General features: G+C 32.0%; 1 protein-coding gene across 1 annotated transcript; it reads left to right on the top strand.

Annotated features, from left to right (window-relative positions):
• The first annotated feature begins 581 nt into the window (after positions 1-581).
• Positions 582-5,941, top strand: LOC147515447 (uncharacterized). Its single transcript, XM_086592915.1, has 4 exons — positions 582-783; positions 1,175-1,227; positions 4,081-4,192; positions 5,296-5,941. The coding sequence occupies exons 1-4, from the start codon at positions 582-584 to the stop codon at positions 5,472-5,474; spliced, it is 546 nt and encodes a 181-aa protein (XP_086449041.1). The 3' UTR covers positions 5,475-5,941.
• The last annotated feature ends 8,232 nt before the right edge of the window (positions 5,942-14,173 follow it).

Raw genomic sequence — 14,173 nt, 5'->3', positions numbered from 1 at the left:
ATCCCCAGATTTCCTATGGGATGACAACATAATAGCCACTCCAAACGGTCCATTCCGACCAAAGAAGTTACTAGACTATTATAGCTTATAACAAAATAGAAAATTTAGCTAACGGGCCCTCTTTCTTGCTTTAGTAAACAACAAGATGAGGTCATCGTGCGACCTTCTTGAGTCGGGCCGGGCCAATTGAAGCCCAGATGAATTGAGAACAAAGCCTAACAGCTTCTCTAGTCCTCGCGACGTGAAACTGGGTTGCATGCATATGATCAAGGTGTTCTTCTTTTCTTTTTCATTTCCCTCATATTTCATTTTTTTGTTTTTTTACTGTTTATGATCATGTTTCTACTTTTTTTTTTTACACGTGTACTTTGTGAAAAGAACATTCTGCCTGTATACATACATATAAATTGTTCAAACCTAAAGTGATTGAAAATGATGAAAACAAATATTTAATTACTCTCTAGAGCTTTCATTACACAAGGTCTAATGATGATACAGAAGGTGTTGCATTCATTATTTCTTTGAATGATTAATAATATACTAGTTGCTTTAAAGATGGAACCTAATGATCTTCTGTTATAATGGGTGGATCAGAAACGGTTCCGCTGTCTTTGCTTAAAACGGATGCAGGGCCAGCACAGCCGTTACAGTCCGGGTTTGTGAGAATGTATAGTTATGCGGAGTTTGGGGAGAAGCTTCAACAACTTAGGCCTGATGAAATTAAGGGTAAGAATTGGTTCTCTTTGGAGGAGTTAAATGAGAGGCTAAAGAAGCTGAGGAAAAGTTAGGACAAAGTATTGAATTCGAGCATTGGGGGTGTATTTTTTAATGACTTATGGGAATGCTTCGTGAAGATCCGGGAGTCAGATGAAAAGACTAAGAAATCATCAAGTAAGTCTTTATTTTGATCGCGTATAAACTACTGTGCTAAATGAAATAGTTATCAGATGGTGAGATGGAGGTTTGCTCCTATACCACTAAAGGCATAGGTATTGGGGTGAGCCTCCGAGCTCATGCAATATTGCAGTCATAACATCAAACTATTTCGTTGCTTGCGTTTTAGGCGTTATTATCATAGTTATGTAGTTGACTAGTTCTTCTTCTTTCTGCTGTTGCTGTTGCTGTTGTTTTTTTTTTTTGTGCAAAGGAATGACATCTTGGGGCATCTAGCTAGGAGGAACTCCAAGCTTTATGTTGACACCTCCAACGGAGCACTTAGTTGAAAAGGCAAGTGATTGTTAACTTATTTCTATGGCTATTCGTGAATATGAACAAACCTTTAATATCAACAAACAAACAAACCTTTTAGTTCAACTAATGAACTTAATTTACCAATGATTAAATCCGAGCCTAGTGAAGATTCACTATGTCCTTAAGACAGATTTTCCCCCTCACGGTGTTTGAAGGTTGATAAGAAACTATCTCCCAAGATAGAACGGATTTCCTTCTATAAAAAGCTAGCACTTCAATTCTATAGACTCAGCGAACACAACATAGTATTTGACTAAGAACAGGGGGAGAAGAGAAAGATCAGAACTCTGTGTGATCTGGTATATCTTTCTCTCCAAATTCATCCACTATTTATAGGTGAGTGGTGCCTCTTCGAAACAACACAGTGACTCTTGGGAAAAAGTAAGCAACTCTTTGAAAAGTCACATGTTTCGAAAAGACACACCATTTCAAAGATAAAAGCAATCAAGCTTGAACCGGTTGCCTATTTCGATAATTCGCACCTTTTTCGCATGATGCACTGTTTCAAACAAGTGCATCATTTTGAAAAGGTTTTTCTCACATTACGTACTGTTTCAAGAAAAAACTCATTTCATCTCAAGTGGGGTAACTTGGGAGACAAACTACTCATTCATATTTTAATGGATTTGTGCAAATTCATTTTTTCTAACAATTATGACACCCTTTTTTTGGTAGACAATTTTGTAGACATCATGTATGGAGATGAGATTAGGCTGTGTTTTGTGTGGGTGATGATGTCACAATTTTCAATAAATACTCTTTTTCGGATACCATAAAATTGAAAAGACTAGTCTAATAATCCTGTGGTATTATTAGAAAATACTTATTTGAACTCCACGACAAGGACTTCATTCTTTGTTTGCCAATTGAACAAAGAGAACATGATCATCCCCATTTGAGGTCAACCCTTTACTCATCTTTGCATGGGCCCTGTGAAAATTATGAGGAAGGGTGCCATAATGTCATGACCAGAGAGATGTCCTAGTAAGCTGGCCTTTGGAAACTATATTTCCTGATACTTACAATCAGTGCCGGCTCAACCCTTAGGCGAGTTAGGCGGCCGCCTAAGGCCTCAAATTTGGAAGGCCTCATATTTCCTAATTTATCCACATATTTGTTTATTATTACCTAATTTTATAAAGAAAAAAATACCAAAAAAGGATATGATAGTCAATTTATTTACAAATGGGTTTTCTATCCACGCACTAAATTTCGGAGTGAATTAATGTGGAGTGTATACAATCCAATAGTCCACCGTACAAATGACATCCCGATGTATTAATATGAATCCAATGACTACAAGCGCATAGTAATTTCAGTTTTTGTAGGAGTGTGCTCATTTAATCAAATTGTTTCATTGGAAGAATAAAAACAAATGGAAAATCCCACGTTTAGTGAAAGAATCTCCACATTCTATGCATTTTCTTCTTTTCTATCTTAATTAACTTGTCTTAATTAAAGAAATTGTCATTACACTTCTCTCATTAAATCTTTCTCTCTCACTTGTTCTATTTCACCAATTTCAAGTTTAACCGTTTGTCAATTTCACTTTTGAGTTCTAAACAGTTAATCATCAATTCATCATCTAATACTCACAGTTTTTGTGAAATTTGTTTTGTTTTTGTTTTTTTATTTCAATATGAATCTATTATTTTATTTATTTATAGTTTTGATGTTTATTTGGTTACGTTCTTGTCGTTTTTTCGTTCGATTTGAGTCATGATACTAGATTTTCGCTCTTAATTTATAATAAAATTGTGAATATACAGTGAACTTTTTTTGGTGATTATAGATGGCCTGAGAAATAAAGGCCTCGCAAATAAAGGCCTCGCCTAAGGCCACACTTTGGCTTGAGCCGGCCCTGCTTACAATATGACCAACATATAAACAAAAGTACCCTGTTATTATGTATATTCTGTTGCATCTATAAGCAGATATAAGAAAGGTTTTACGAAAGTTGGTGTTTGGGCTTTTGCAATCTATATTTCCCTTTACTTCTGATACTTGTATGTGGTAAAACACATTCAATTTTAAACACTATTATACTGTCTTACCTTCTTCTTTTTACATTTTTGCAGTTACATTCTTAAGCTTAATTTTAGCACCTTTCTTATTTATTTTATCAATAGGATTGCACATATGTCATGAATGGCAGAAGATGATTACAAAATTATATGTTTCGTTGCATTCAAGATCCTTTTTTTTTTTTCTTTCTTTTGAGTTATTTCATTATCATATTTGGTAGTATAGGATTCCTGTATGGGCAGCTATGTTTAAGTTTTAGGTAAATCCGCTTCCTGTTTACTTGTATCCATACCAGTTTTTCCTTTTTGTCATCTTAGTGTGGATGATTTATTAAATGAACATGCTCAACATGCAATCTCAACATTTTCAACGTGCAATGTTGTACGCACTGATTTCTAGAAAGAAATAATTCAGTAGCAAATAATAGGAATTGTTTAGTTGTTAGTGGTGAAGGCAGGATACAGTCTTTAAGTAAATTGGGGGTTTACTTTGCATATTAGTGGCAACAACAAACATATTAGACACTTATTCTATTACATTTATCTTTTTCACTTATTCTTTTAGGGTTTACAATGAGTTTCAAACTGCAAGTAATTACACCATAACAGTAGAACTGTAGAAGCAAACTTTGCTGTATTGTGTCGTTTTAACTTAAAATATGAGTCATTAGAAGGACCCCTAGAATTTGAGGTTTTAAATATTGTACGTAGTCTGCCACAGGATTGGGTCTTTTGTTATTTTCCCAAAACAGAAAAAGAGAGAGTGGGGGTCTATATTATATCTAACCACTTCTGTATCATGCAGTTTTTCCATCTGGATAACATGTCATCTGCAGAGAAGCTGAAGTTGGAGCTCAAAAAAGTGAGAGATGAGTTTAAGACGAAAGAGTCAGATTGTGGATCTTCACGTGTTCAAGGTAAGTCAATTGTGTTCACCATTGATTGATTTGTATATTTAGTTGGTTTAATTACTAGTCCTAGCAAATGTGTACCTCGTCAGTCCTTGCCTTCCATGTAATATTTGTTGATACTGCGTGTCACTAAGAAGGTCCTATTATTGTGTCTCGAGTATCATCAGGATCCAGGGACTCATGAAAATTTACTCGCAGATTTACTCACATTGAGAGAGACACCTAAGAAATTTAGTTGGGTTTTTTGTGTGTGGATACGACCTCGTCACCATATAGATTTTCCCTATTCTGAAATATTTAACATTAACAATTTGGTTTTCAACAATGAAACTGAATGGTACACAATTCTTCAACTTGCAAACGAATTTCGATCGGGTTAAAATTTTAGATTGGGCTGAACTCTGTGGGTAGATGTTTTTGGGTGCTGGATATCAATATACAAACTACAAAGATAACCTGAATGTAACATTTTTATAGATGCCAATTAACCTAAGAGTGAGAGGAATAAAGGAGGGACATATTCGGCCATACGGGGGCTTCTCCATATAGATTGTGGGAATTGGATTTATTGAGCTAGTGCAATCATATTTTCAGAAAATGGATATCTGAGTTTGCACTTTAAAGACAATTTTGATATGCAGTTTGTAGGGTATTATCCTGAAAATGAGTTTTTCGTAAACCAAACTTACCCATGTTGACATTTTTATTTCCTTTTGGATGGATGTTTGGGTTGGCAATGCTCCTCTGAAAGACCAATTTGGTAATTCACATAACTGCCTCATAACAAGGAATCCCATATTTCAGATTATATAGTGGGATAGATTGGAATTTTATTTATTTCACTCTCTCTCTTGTGGTGTCTGTGTGTGTGTGTGTGTGTGGGGAGAGTGGGAGGGATCTATTATGCTCTCTTGAACTTTATTTTTAGTTTATATTTTTTGATGATATTTTGTTTCTTAGAATCTTAACATTAAGCATTAGGATCACTTTGGTAGCCCCAAGCCTCCATTTAAAACTTAATACCATGGTTCTATGTTCTGTTGCTATTAGTACATCTTTCCATATATTGCATTCTGGGGATATAAATTCTATAACTTTTCTCCTTTAAGCAAATGGTAAGAAGGTGTGGCATTATATGATGCAGGATAAGCATTCTCTGAAGGGTCTTCACGAAATGGTCCAAAGGAGAAAGAAGCTTCTTAGATATCTCCGAAGAACTGATTGGGAGTCATACTTCTTTTGTCTTGAAAAACTTGGACTCCGGGACAATCCTGATTACAAGAACTAGGTTGTAGTGCTAGTCAGTTATGTATTATCTGCAAATGGATGCTCTTTTCTCTTGCATGGCAATGATGGAGCTACCACACATTCATCTGAGTACATTTTAGAAAGGAGAAATGCTAATGCTCAGTTGTTAATTTACTTCTGGTTTTTTTTTGTCTTTCTGTTGCAATAGGTTCCTTTAATGAAAAGTATACATAGTGATCGAAGACAAACACAAAGGTGAGTGGATTGATGCTGAGAACCATCTGCTGAAAGGAATAAACTGAACTTCACGGAGGATTAAGTACACTGTATCCGCACTGTACAAGTACTCTTCTGACTCTTATTCTGGTGGTACGAAAGTCTTGACTAACCTGTTTAACTGATTTTTGGTGCTTTTTGACTGAGACTCACTGCCTAGAAATTAAATTTTGTTATTTGTATCAATTGAAATCCTATTTTCAAATAAAGATCTTTCAAATGTTTTGTGAATAAGGTTTAGAACACTTCATATGTACATGATCTGTTTTGGATGCTTACTCCTGTAGTTGTAGCATGATTGACATGATTGATTAGCATGCAGTCCTGGGGATGTGATAAAAAAACTGTTCTTTAGCAGTAAGCTTCTATCTAATTGCAGAAGGAAAATTTGGGTTATCTAGGATTTATGATATTAATCCATAATTTTCAAATATAATTTTGAAAATTTGGGTTATCTAGGTTATCTTAAACTCGATCTAGCTTTGTATAATAGTTTTTTTAGATTTATGGTGATTTAGCGGCAAATTTTTGAATCATAATATATTTTTATTGAAAATAAACCAAAATACATTAATGAGCAGCGATAAAGATGCATAAGTATTTGGAAACTAAGAGATCAAATTGAGATAGCCTCTTCACTTTGTGGTTTAGGATATTAATCCGTAATTTTCAAATAGAATTATCTTAAACTCGATCTAGCTTGTATAATAGTTTTTTTAGATTTATGGTGATTTAGCAGCAAATTTTCGAATCACAATATATTTTTATTAAAAATAAACCGAAATACGTTAATGGGTAGTGATTATGGTGCATAAGTATTTGGAAACTAAGGGATCAAATTGAGATAGCCTCTTCACTTTGTGATTTAGGATATTAATCCGTAATTTTCAAATGGAATTATCTTAAACTCGATCTAGCTTGTATAATAGTTTTATTAGATTTATTGTGATTTAGCAGTAAATCATCACCGCTCAGCTTACGTACTAATGTGTACAAATCACTAAAACAGATTGATTGTTTCCACATCCTCAAATAATACACTACTCTCACTTGAACAGATTTGTCATATGAACGTGTTCTACGAATGGGTGCCATTATATTAAATTATTCTAAAAAATATTAGCAACTATGCATAACTATGAGATATGAAAATTATATTAACTACTCATTTAAATTTCTTGCACCACTATGCATATCTCTATAAAAAGGAAGCATCAAACCTTGATAAAACTTACCGACTTCTTTTTATTGTTAGGTTTAACAATAGAAGTTTGATTGAAGTTTTGTGAGAATGTCAAATGTGGCGAAGATAATATTGAAATTACTTGAATAGCAAAACATTCTCAATCACAATAAAAAAATTATGATAAACACTGTTTAAAATGTAAAACTATATTTGTCGAGACATTTATTCCTCCTACATATAATACAAATATGTTTTAGGGTTATTAGTTCAATGCATTTGCATTAAGTTTCTGATTTTTCATTAATTATTCTTTGAGGTTAGTTTAATGTAATACGTTGCATCTAGTTTCCAAATTCTCATTAATTATTCTTTGAGGTTAGTTCAATGCAATTGCATCAAGTTTTTGATTTTCCGTTAATTATTATTTGAGGTTAGTTCAGTGCAATTGCATCCACTTTATGATTTTCTGTTAGTTATTCATTAAGGTTAATTCAGTAAAGTTGTATCCAATTTTCGATGTTTCGTTAATTAGTATTTGAAATTAGTTCATTGCATTTGCATCCAAGTTCCAATCTCCCATTAATTACTCTTTGAGATTAGTTCAATACATCTGCATCCAGTTTCTGATTTTCCGTTAATTGTTTTTCTAGGTTAGTTCGATAGTTTACAATTTCTATACAGTTTGCATACATGTAAGAGTCTGTTTTTATAAACTCACTTTCGTTTTGGGTTCCTAATTACTCATGTGAGAAGGCTAAAAAAGCAAACATTTATGCTTTGAGGTCAGCGCGATGCAGTTACATCCGACTCCTTATTTCCAGTTAACTATTTTTTAGGCTATTTCAATGCATTTGCATCCAATTTTTGATTTTCCGTTAATTAATCTCTGATTTTAGTTTAATGTAGTTGCATCCAGTTTTTAGTTTTTCGTTAATTATTCTTTGAGGTTAGTTCAATGCAGTTGCATCCAATTTTTGATTTTATGTTAATTGTTTTTTGAAGTTAGTTCAATGCATTTGTATCAAGTTTTCGATTTTTCATTAATTATTTTTTAAGGTTAGTTCAATGTAGTTACATCAAATTTATAATTTCCCATTAATTATTCATTTAGATTAGTTCAATGCAGTTTCATTCATTTTTCAATGTTTAATTAATTAGTCTTTGATATTAGTTCATTGCATTTGGATTCAGTTTTCGATTTTCCGTTAATAACTCTTTAAGGTTAGTTCAATGTATCTGCATTTAGTTTCTGATTATTTATGCTTTGAGGTTAGTTCGATGCAATTATATCCGATTTCTGATTTCCCGTTAATTATTTTTTGAGATTATTTCAATGTATTTGCATTTAGTTTCCAATTTTCCACCAATTATTCTATGAGGTTAGTTCAATACAGTTGCATTCGGTTTTTGATTTTCTGTTAATTATTTTTTGAGTTTAGTTCAATGCATTTGCATCCAGTTTCCGATTTTCCATTAATTATTATATGAGGTTTGTTTGATGTATTTACATACCATTTTCGATTTCCCGTTAATTATTTTTTAGAAATTTTCATCTAATTTCTAATTTCCCGTTAGTTATTATCTGACGTCAGTTTAATGCAATTGCACCGAGTTTCCGATTTTTAGTTAATTACTTTTTAAGTTTAGTTTATTACATTTGCATAAAGTTTCTGATTTTCCGTTAATTACTCTTTGAGTTCTATTATGTATTTAAATTCAGTTTTCGATTTCCTTTTAATTATCCAATGTGGTGTGTAATACCAACTTCTACTGATTCATATGTAGTGTCCTTGCAAACATGACATAAAAAGTAAATTATGCTTGATTTACTATGTGGGATCATCGAAGATTATCTAGTCCCTGATTTTTCATTAATTATTATTTAAATTATGCATGACTCACTATGTTGAATATTCAAGATTATCTATGAACGGGTGTTGTTATATTAATTATTCTGAAAAATATTTGCAAATATGCATAACTATTATATATTAATATTATATTAATCACTCAACCAAATTTTTTATAACGTGAAAACCTTACTCTCCATTTTAAAAAAAAACTCGCATTTGATAAAATCCTTCAACTTTATTTTGTTGTTTAATAATAGAAGTTTGATTGAAGTTTTGTGAGATTGCCTAATAAGGTGAAGTTCATATATATTGAAGCTACTTGAATAGCAAGGAGTTCCCAATCATACGGAAAGAGATAAGATAAACACCATTTTAAATGCAAAACTATACTTATCGAGATATTACCACAATATAACCCAACTATGTTTTGAGGTTAGTTCAATGTATTTGCATATAGTTTCTGATTTTTCGTTATTTATATTTTGAGGTTAGTTCAATGTAATTGCATCCAATTTTCAATTCCCGTTATTTATTTTTTTAGATCAGTTCAATGTAGTTGCATCCAGTTCCTGATTTCTCGTTAATTATTCTTTTCGATTAGTTCAATACATTTGCATCTAATTTCCAATTTTCTGTTAATTGTTCTTTGAGGTCAGTTCAATGCATTTGCATCCAGTTTTTTTATTTCCCATTAATTATTTTGTGAGATTAGTTTAATGCATTTTCATCCAGTTTCTGATTTCTCGTTTATTATTTGATAAAATTGCATTTGTATCTAGTTTCCGATTTTCGATTTCCCGTTAATTAATTGTTAAGATTAGTTTCACGCATTTGCATCATGTTTCTAATTTATAATTAATTTTTCTTCGAGGTTAGTTCAATGCAGTTGCATCCAGTTTTCGATTTTCCGTTAATTTAATCTTTGAGGGTTAGCTCAATGCATTTGCATCCAGTTTCCGATTTTCTGACAATTATTTTTTTATGTTAGTTTGATGTATTTGTATCAATGTTTTGATTTTCTGTTAATTATATTTTGAGGTTAGTTTAATGCAGTTGTATTCATATTCTAATTTTCTATTAATTACTTTTTAAGATTAATTTAATACTTACATTTGCATCCAGTTTCTGATTTTCTGTTAAATATTATTTGAGGTTATAGTTTGATGCATTTGCATCCAGTTTTCGGTTCCCCATTAATTGTTTTTTTACGTTAGTTTCATTCAGTATTATATATTTTTTAAAATATTTGTCATTATTGCTTTGCCGTTATTTTTTTAAAAAAAATTTCTATTATATATTTTGTGATGTTATTTTTTGTATAATTGTTTTTAACTATGTTTTGAGGCTGTGTTAAGGATATATTCGAAATAAGTCGGTACTTTATTAAAATTGTATGATTTGTAATAGGAAATTAGTTTCTACAAATCACATAATTTTAGCAATTTTTTTTTTATTTGATCAAATATATAAGAATTGGAACACTAAAAATGTTTCATTCGTAATAGGAAATTACCTTTTATAAATCACCTATGTTTTAGTAATTTTGTTTATCTGATCAAATATATAAGAAGTGGAAATACACTCCAACTCTCTAAATATAATAATTAGAAATACACTTAAACTCTCCAAAGAGATTCTATGTACGTGGGATTGTAGGCTATTAGAAAAGATTATATTAAAAAAAAAAAAAAAAAAAAACTAACTAACTCTCATATTAGAGTGCCACATAGGAGAGAGAAAATCCTCTATTAGAGGTCTCTGCTTTAGTATATAGACTAGGTATTATACCCGGGCATATGCCCGGGTTCTTTTATGAAATTTTCATTTCCAGCATTGTGTAATAGGAGTAAGGGTATTATCATGTAATTTAACTCATTGAGAAATTTCATTTCCAACATTGTGTAATAGGAGTAAGTGTATTATCATGTAATTTAACTAATTGAGAAATTATTACGTAATAAATCACAAACATGTAATAAATTTAAGCATATATTTGCGTGCTTGATAAGCTTAAAACTTGGCACAATCTATAACCTAATTATTACTCCTAAAATAAGTAATAGTTCCATTAAAATTTATTCTACTGATCATCATCATCACTAATGTTGATTATCTTAACAACTTCATCACTCGTCATGTCAACATTAGGAAATGATGTTCGTAATTCTCTATTTTCTTGCCCAACGTGCATAATATCAACATGCAGTTCTTGATTTATTTCATGTTCATTGGCTTCTTGAAGTTGTATGATTTCGTTTGTAGCTTCTTCATGAATCTGACGCAGATGATTGATTTCGCTCCTTGCTTCTTTAAGTTGTTGTCGTATATGGCTAAGTTCTTTGAAGTTGAAATCTCTGACGTCGAATTGGTACAATTCATGAAGTGATGTGAGAGCAGCCTGTGCAGCTTGATTTTCAGCTATATTTTGTGTTTCTTCTAGAGTTCCATAACATGTTTGCAATGTTGAAAAATTATCATAGTCGTTACAATATTTTTTAAATATTCCTTGTAAAATAGGAACGTCTATAGTCACATTAAATCCAAATCTATCGCCTATAATTTCCATTTTGTAAACTGGTGGTGTATAAATTTCGTTATGCATTAGTATCTGATTCAATATTGCTTTCCTTGAAATAGGAAATATTTTATCATCATCCATTTTGCTGCACAAAAAATTAAACATAATTAGTATGTTAAATTGTGAATAAGTTTATATACATGTTGGCATAATATCTACTATCGTGCCGATGCAATATTCCGGATATGGCATTTACCAATACATTTGTTAATTATATTTGCTAAAGTAATATGCCAAGAAATATTGTGAGTTCCACATAGCGATATTTCTTTAATATTCAACAATGATAATAATTAGTATGCGAATTCCATGTACGTGTAATCCAAATTCCAACTAATTAGAAACAAGTACACGATATTAAATAAATATTGTGAGTTCCACAGTCTTTTTCTAAATTTGGAAAGGAAACATTGAAGAATTGTAAATTCTTTTTCTAGTTATCCACATTTATTTTATTTTATTTTTTTTATCTTACAGTCTACTCTAAAAGGTAGAACTAATCTTTTTCTAACTGAAGTTGGTGTTGTGTCTCCGACAACAACTGTATCTTGGAGACCTTGGTACAATTCTAATATGATCTTTTTATGGTTATCACGTATCCAACGTAGGCGGAGTTCCACCACGCTTGTTTCTGCATCAACAACTAACTGGCTCAAAAGACGTCCACCTCTCATCAGTGTCTGTCCTTCATTTTTTCTATGTTGAAGCCTGTAAGCATAGAATTTTCTAATGCTTAATGTATTGCGTTTTGTCAGCTTACCTCCATGTACATTATTTTTTAAAATTTGCAAATGGAAACCGTCTTCTCCAAATGGAAAAAGAATAGGATACTGCATAGCCATAAAGCTTGGTTGTAACTCATTCATCCTTTTTAAGCCTTCTGATCTTTTCTCGACAATTACGTCTCTACCGTTATTATTTTCATGTCTGTCTCCAACAATTAATCTAGCAACTTTTGCTGCCTCTGGTATGTTGTACTGCCTTGCATCCTTGTTTCGTGTTCCGATGATTCTCAAGCGCACGTGGTTCAAATCAGACTCTCGAAATCTTTCTCTTGTTGTTCTGAAAATTTTTATCAGATTATTCTCAACATTGAACATTTTTATCAATCCGTCAACAATTTCTTTATCTATGTTTTTCGGATCTTCCTTTTCTTTTCTTTTCAAAAAATTCACTCGGTTTTGAACTTCGTTTTCTGTGTCATGTATATATAAATGAGCAAATCTTGGCTTCTGGCCTGACATTGGCAGTAAAGAACCTATCTTATGATGCTTTTGCCCAGTCAATTTGAAAACATAGGGTCCACAACCTTTTTTTGTTTATATCTTTGTCTATTTTTCCACCCATAGACGTCATAGCAAACATCGTATTGTATGACCGTATGTTTTCTCTGAATTTTCTTGATCTAGGTCTCCCATTGTAGTCCATGAGCTGCTTTAGAAAACTCGGAGGTTCTTTTAGTAATGGCAATTTTACCTTCCCTTGTTGGCAAATGATGGTGAACTTTGGATTCTTGGGTCTCTTATATTTTGTGTTCCTCTTCTCATGCCAAAGTATAGCACCACAAAGAGAGTAGACACTTGAAGGTCCTCCTAAATTCCACGGTGAGAATTTTCCTGAAAATGAAAATACACACATGTTAATAATATAAATTAATTTAGCAAAACAATAATACAATTAGAACTTACTATTGGTGACAACTTTGTCTTGATTGTTCTCGTTGATCCGTAAACATCTCATCCGCTAAATTGTCATCGCCCAGAAGCATTAATAAGGTGTTAACAAATGATTTTGTGATATACACTAGAAATGCATTAATAAGGTATTACCAATTGTATCGTAATCAATTTCCATATGATCATCGCTTGCCAAGGTTGTGGCATTTGTGTATACAAATAAACCTTTTGTGACCTTTGTGTATTGCAAGAGCCAATATCTGGACGTATAGATGAGAAAAGTAAGAATCCTAAAAGTTTTATTTCATAAATATATTATCATATTTTCAATATTGTACCTGATTGATATTGAGGAAGATTTGCATATTGAGTCTGCTGGAATAATGATTGTGAGATTGGATGTGATGGCTGCACATTGTTATATCCAATTGTTGCACACATAATGATGTAATTAACTTCTCATAAACGTATATAAATATAATATAAATATAAATTTTTTTTACCTGGTGAATGTTGAACATAAGGAAAGTATTGGTATTGTGAATGTGAAATCATAGGTGATGATTGCACGTTCCTATTGTACTGAAAAGATAATGGATACGAAGGAAAGAATTCATGTGCTTGTGCTGTTGAATGTTGAACATAAGGAAAGTATTGATATTGTGAATGTGAAATCACGGGGGATGATTGCACGTTGCTATTGTATATGAAAAAAATAATGGATATGAAGAAAAGTATCCATGTGCTTGTGTTGTTGAGATAAAGATATGTTAGTTCATGTGCTTGTACGTGCTTGTGCTGTTGAGATAAATGAATATGATAAGAATTACCAAATGCTTGACCGGCGGGTGAGTTTTGTCTCGGTGTGTTATGCATTCTTCTTCTGTGTGTATGGTTTCCCTTTGCTCTCAACTTAAACATTCTTTCGATGCGTGCTTGTTTTGCCTTCAGTTTTTTGGAGATATCCATTTAGTTATGCACTGTAAAATAAATTAGTCAATAAAATAAATATATACAAACTAATATGGCACGCCTCTCTCAAGAGGATGGTCACTCCTCGTGCTACTATGAATGTTATTGTGCTATGAATAATGGAGATCAGCTTATGAAGGCCTCACAATCTAATATATAAGGAATAAGCAAATCTAAAACTCATCGATGAAACATTCG

This window comes from Coptis chinensis, chromosome 2, assembly GCF_015680905.1.
Source record: "Coptis chinensis isolate HL-2020 chromosome 2, ASM1568090v1, whole genome shotgun sequence".
In the NCBI taxonomy this organism is placed as follows: Eukaryota; Viridiplantae; Streptophyta; class Magnoliopsida; order Ranunculales; family Ranunculaceae; genus Coptis; species Coptis chinensis.
This window is presented reverse-complemented; position numbering and strand designations above follow the sequence as displayed.

Excerpts from the sequence above, each read along its gene's own strand:
- LOC147515447 (XM_086592915.1), top strand. The coding sequence starts at position 582 with ATGGGTGGATCAGAAACGGTTCCGCTGTCTTTGCTTAAAACGGATGCA. Across the intron at positions 784-1,174 it reads GCTAAAGAAGCTGAGGAAAA|GAGGAACTCCAAGCTTTATG; the intron begins GTTAGGACAAAG and ends GCATCTAGCTAG. Across the intron at positions 4,193-5,295 it reads TGGATCTTCACGTGTTCAAG|CAAATGGTAAGAAGGTGTGG; the intron begins GTAAGTCAATTG and ends TTCTCCTTTAAG.